Source organism: Pyrus communis, chromosome 11, assembly GCF_963583255.1.
Source record: "Pyrus communis chromosome 11, drPyrComm1.1, whole genome shotgun sequence".
Taxonomy (NCBI): domain Eukaryota; kingdom Viridiplantae; phylum Streptophyta; class Magnoliopsida; order Rosales; family Rosaceae; genus Pyrus; species Pyrus communis.
This window is the reverse complement of record NC_084813.1, coordinates 308,579-314,436: the sequence shown is the minus strand read 5'-3', so window position 1 is coordinate 314,436 and position 5,858 is coordinate 308,579. Positions and strand designations below refer to the sequence as shown.

General features: G+C 37.0%; 1 protein-coding gene across 1 annotated transcript; it reads left to right on the top strand.

The window, feature by feature from the left end:
• The first annotated feature begins 344 nt into the window (after positions 1-344).
• Positions 345-5,342, top strand: LOC137707656 (aspartic proteinase 36-like). The gene is made up of 11 exons (XM_068446568.1): positions 345-464; positions 1,118-1,362; positions 1,771-1,900; positions 3,404-3,633; positions 3,843-4,067; positions 4,166-4,331; positions 4,479-4,549; positions 4,631-4,727; positions 4,849-4,921; positions 5,021-5,092; positions 5,200-5,342. Exons 1-11 carry the CDS (start codon positions 345-347, stop codon positions 5,340-5,342), a joined length of 1,572 nt encoding a protein of 523 aa, XP_068302669.1.
• Positions 5,343-5,858: the final 516 nt, after the last annotated feature.

Genomic DNA, 5,858 nt, shown 5'->3' with positions numbered 1-5,858 from the left:
CGTTCATATGAGTTTTCTGTGTGTTGTGAGCAGGGACCTTAGCCTTGTATTTATATGAACTTAACCCTAATGAATCTTCCCATAATAATGTCATTAGAATTCCTTGCAGTCCAAGGATAATTGATACACCAAATCTCATTCCAAATAGGATAGAATTAGGAGCTCTTTTCCCCAAGGAAATTCGAAATATATTAACTTTACGTAGGGTACAAGCTATAGCTATTAACTAAATCCTAATCTTATTTATATTCCAAGCAATCCTTAAATTAACTTTGTAGACCTATTAACCATTGGATTATGGTCCAACATCCAACAAGCCCCTCTATGCTTTAAAAAACTAACTAATGCCAACTACCGAAAGGAATTATAATGAAAATCTAGTCACCAGTCCAGATGGAAGCCGGGAGGTGGTAGTCCGCTGCTCGCATAGAGAAAATGGAGTTGCAGAATCTGTACATTGTCAGGTATTTAAGAAATTGGTTACCAGTGTTTGATGAAACTAGATGTAGTATTGATTGTGATGTTGATTTTGTAAGAACATGCATGCTTGAAATGCAATCTGGACTTTTCTTGTTTGTTGAACATGAACGACGTCCTATTGCTCTTTTTGAGCAGTTCTGTGCTAGCTAGTCGTATTTCTCTGACATTTACATCTTGATTGATATGTTACTGATCACGTACCTTGTCTGGCTGTTAAGTCCTTAAAACATTTGATAGAGGCGCCTTTCTTAAAAATTTAATCTTGATAGCTCGTGAAGCCGTTGTGGCTTATTCTGTGGCCATGGTTTTGGAAATTAGGCACCTTACTCAAAGATTTAAGTCTTCCTGATTCCATATTAATTTGTTGGGGATAATTATACTCAATAGCTGAGAGTCGAACGAGATGATCTTACTTCAGTTTTCCTGCTCTGTGGCACCAGTTAATTATGTTCTAGTATACGTGATGAAATTATTTGCTTGTGTGAAGTAAGGAAAGCAGAAAAATGCTAATATGAAATCATTTGCATGTATCATGTACTAAGATGATATACATGAGCATGTACCCAAATGGGGAACTAGTAAATTAGCTTTATGATCACTTAGTAACTGCATCCATAGACACTTAACTACAATTCAGATTGATTATTTTTTTCGTTTGCTTAGGAGAAGGGGAGCCTCCATGCTTTTTGCCTTGGTGGTTGTCATTTCTATCTTTGGTGTCTCTGCCGGAAATGTTTTTCATCTACATAGAGCCTTTCCAATGAATCACCATGTCGAGCTAGAGCAGCTCCAAGCACAGGACACGGTCAGGCACCACCAGTTTTTGGGTGGGGTTGTAAACGTGTCGGTCGCCTTACCAAAACATATCCACTATCCCATGGGGTAATCTTTTCATCCTTTATCCTGTGTTTTGTATGGTAAGGTTTAGCGGACGGGTAATCTCAGTTTTAGGTTTTTCTTGCTTCAAACTGCGCAGGACATTTACTTATTTGATTGCTAGAAATTGATCCTATCTATATGTTGGAGGCTGTTGTATAGGAACAGGCATAATTATAGCAGTTTGTGTCACTACCTTATCACATTCTACTCGTGTAACTTTTGTCTAGATTTTGTAGAAAGTTATAGCAATTTGAGGTAGTACCATTACTTACATACATTTTCTCAGACATAAATATGGCAAGTTCTCATATCATATTTCTCTTCTATTTTAGTCTCTAATTAGGTTTTATCAAAATTTTAATTGTATAGAAAGTCAATGACAAATTTGCCTGCATGATTTTATGAATCTAGGATCTATTTGACGAAGGTGAAAATAGGCTCTCCACCAAGAGAGTTCTATGTGTTGATTGACACGGGCAGTGAGGTGTTTTGGGTTTCCTGCAGTTCCTGCAATGTATGCCCTCGATTTACTGGACTTGGGGTAAGTTTTTGTTTTGTTTTTATTTCGTTGTACGCTATTTTTTTTTTTTAAGTTTTTAAACTTTGCCATGCTATTTTTTTTAAGTTTTTAAACTTTGCCGGTTCAAATCTCTGCCACAACAGTTTAGAGACATTTGCAGACTGGTACAAAATTAATTGTCTATTGTCGTAGATATTGGGGTATTTATTGGCATGTGTCCTTAGTGGTTGGTTGTATATTGCCTTATGCAACTGGTCCAGGTCATTAGAGTGTTAGAAGTGTTTGCGAGGAGGTTACAAAGGGCGTATGACTTGTTAGCTAAGTAAGCTTACACTCTAGTTGTATAAATAGCTCGTTTGATTTGTAAATGATTCCTGATTTCATTTTACCGAACACAAAATCTTTTATTCTCTTACTTCCTATTCCTCTTTTATTCTTTTCATTTTCTCAAAGGGTAAATCCCACAGAGTAATCCCACGAAGGGTAATCCCTGCATTCATTTGTTTGTTTGGTTTTCTGGAATAAAGTTTCTTGAAGCCGCTCAATGATGAAAGCACATGGTCTCTTTGAATTATTTTCTGCTATGAATATGATTCCACCTCATGCAAGCTACATGCCTAATGCTTCTATTTATCCTCAACCCCAAGCTCTAGTTTCAATGCCTAATGCTTATAGTATTTGTCGGATAGTCCCTGAGATCCTTTCCTTCTTTGTCCACAAACGCATCCAGCTCTCAGTTTCACCGTGTACAACTCCTATAAATAGCAGCTGTTTTGGTGAACTTCCATCAAAAGTGTACGGAGATGACTTCATAGTCCTCTGTTTAGCAGAGCCACCTTTTGTGGGTCTAAAAGTAGAGGTTGTTTTTCGCGTGCTGTTCGATATCTCGAATTCCCACAATCAGAACCAGTTAAGAAATCTTCCAGATTGTCCATTGTCATCACAAATGGATCTGTCCACACATCATGTTCAGCCGTAACCTTCAGAAGGATGATAGTATTGTTCAGTACATGCCCACAGGTTGCACACATTCTAACAAAGGGATTGCATGGTCCTGTGTTTGTGAGACAATGTGCTAATCTCAAAACTGGGGTTCCCCATTTGAGATTTGTTTTTCTGGGGGGTGGGGGTAGTGATAAGTGATTATTTGTATATGGCCTTATGTAACTGGTTCAGGTCTTTAAAGTGGTTACAAGTGTTAGTTAGGAGAGGTTACATAATTAGTTAAAGGCTTCCGAGCTAAGTAAAGCTTAGATTCTAGTTGTATAAATAGCTCTGCAGCTCATTTGATTTGTAAAGATTCCTGATTTCTTTTTACTGAATACAAAGCCTTTCATTTTCTTGCTTCATGTTCTTCTTTTCTTCTTCATTTTCTCAAATCCTTCAATGTAGTTAATAGTATTGAAGTGTAATTTATTTTTTGGATTGAGGTCATAACTATGTATATGTTTACAGGAGTTTAGTTTCAATGCTAATCTTCTCTGTTATTTCGTTTTCCTAAGTGCACTTTAACATGTTTAACAGACTCCAATTAGTCTCTATGACTATGACAATTCCTCTACGGCGGGACTGCTCCCTTGTTCGGACCAAAGGTGCAAACATTGCTCTGACGAGAGCAACCAGTGTGAGTATAGTATTCCGTATATGGGCGGAGCAGAAACCACCGGTTATTTCGTATCAGATGAGTTTTCTCTTGATATGATTCCGGTGCACTACCAAGTTGCACATGGATCTTCAACACCCATTATTTTCGGGTGAGTAAAATAAATAATAAAATTTCATAGCATCTTGGCTCAAATTGAAAATGCTCAGCATCTCTTTATTATGGCTTAATTGTTAGAATTAATGCTAAATTGAGGTATACTTTATTTAGTGTACTTTGCCTGGTAGTGTTGCCACATAGCTAGTATAGCAAAAGACGATGATGTTGTGAACATTATTTCCTTGATATTTTCTGAATCAGGTGTTCGACCACGGTGTCCGGTAATTTGGCTCAAACCGAGCTTTCACTCAATGGGATATTGGGATTAAGCCAAGGCGCATTGTCTGTCGTATCACAGTTATCCTCTCGAGGGATAACTCCGAATGTCTTCTCCCACTGTTTAAAGGGAGATGGCGTTGGTGGAGGTACACTTGTACTGGGGGAGATTTTGGAGCCGAGTATTGTGTATACTCCCCTTGTCCCCAAGTAAGCACTCTGTCCTTGAACTTTTTTGTTTAATTGGTACTTTTGATGAATATTTCATATTTTTGAGTTAATATAACTAGTTTTAATTTCTATTTCAGAAAGTCTTATTATGCAATCAACCTTGAAAGCATTGCAGTCAATGGGCAAATCTTGCCCATTGATCCAGCAGCTTTCAGAACATCAGATGACCGAGTTACCATTGTTGACACTGGAACCACGTTGGCATATTTTGTAGAAGAGGCATATGAACCTCTTGTTCGTGCGGTATGTTTGTTTACTTTGTTTGATTGCCATTGTCACTTGCTCTATTCTTTTTTTTCTTTTATATCATTTCCCTCTCATTCTTGAGTATGTGGTTGTGCAATCTCTATTCTTTGTTCGAAACTGATTTTGTGTTTGTTGTTTGTGCAGATAACTTCAGCTTCCAACTTTGTGTCTCCCATCATTTCAGGAAAGTCACAATGTTATCTGATCTACACCAGGTCAGTTCTCTCCTTTTCTCACATAGAGTCACTCTCTTAAAGAAAACGCAATGACATAATGTATTTCCATTAACCTTTCAGTTTTGGGAAGTCATTTCCTTCGGTCACACTCAACTTTGCAGCTGCTGCGTCAATGACTTTGACACCACAAGATTACCTGCTATATTCAGGATCTCATGTAAGGTTTCCTAACCAAAAGAAAAAAAAAAATGCTATTTGTTCAAAGCAAATGAATATTATTGTACTAATGATGTATGTAGTGGTAAATTAAATGGTTTGTTCTATTCTATTGGTTACAGGTTGGTGCTGCTATGTGGTGTCTAGGTTTCAAGAAAACTCGGGAAGCAAGCCGAGGCTTCACGGTGTTAGGAGGTTAGGCCTCAACACTATTACAAATTTCAGCAAAATGTTCCAGTATTTATTGTCTTTACTCTTACTATTATTATAGTTGCTTTGTAACTTGGATTGCAGATCTTGTTCTGAGAGATAAGATTGTGGTATATGATTTAGCCCGTCAACAACTTGGATGGGTTAATTACAATTGTAAGTCTAATTAAACTACTCTTTTCGTTTCTAATTTGCTTCCCATACACACTTTTTTGTATGTTGAGTTTATGGTAAATACTCACTAATGTTGTATTTCTTTTCAGGCTCATCTCAGGTGAATTTCTCTACAGCTTTTCACCCGACACACCGAAGTGGAAGCAGTGGCTCATCAGGAGACACACTAATCAAGTTGCTAAAAACTGTGACTGTGCTCCTCTTGATGCATTTGTTCAATCTGTATATATGATTTACACAACTTTCAGCATTCAAGCTTGTATATGCTATGCGCACTGAAAAATAAAACCCTTCAGGATTTGATTTCTATCCTCCTCTTCTAGATAGAAAATTAGCAATAGAGAAAGGTCCGCAGTACATGTGTTTTATGTTTTCACTCGTCAGGAATTCGGGATAGTTAGCCTTCCTCCATCTTTTACTTTTCTTCTCCCCAATGTTATATTAGTCAATAATAATACAGCGAATGAAGTTTGAATGTAAATGCAAAGACTGGAAAGAGCTAGTCGTACTTATTTTTGGGCAAATTATAAGAATGCCGTTTATAGTTTTAACCTAATTTCCACCAACTTCCCTTTACTTTGGATTTTGTCAACTTTTACCAATGTAGCTTTACAATTATCTCACAACCACCCTCACTTCCGTCGATTGGAAAATTTTTTCCTTGTACTCATAATACAAATGGTACTCTACGTATTATTATATAAGTGATGGAAAATTTTACTTTTTATATTATTAATATTTTAACATA

Coding starts and splice junctions, on each gene's coding strand:
- LOC137707656 (XM_068446568.1), top strand. CDS start 345: ATGCCAACTACCGAAAGGAATTATAATGAAAATCTAGTCACCAGTCCA. Junction 465..1,117: donor CAGAATCTGTACATTGTCAG/GTATTTAAGAAA, acceptor ACTACAATTCAG/ATTGATTATTTTTTTCGTTT. Junction 1,363..1,770: donor CATATCCACTATCCCATGGG/GTAATCTTTTCA, acceptor TTATGAATCTAG/GATCTATTTGACGAAGGTGA.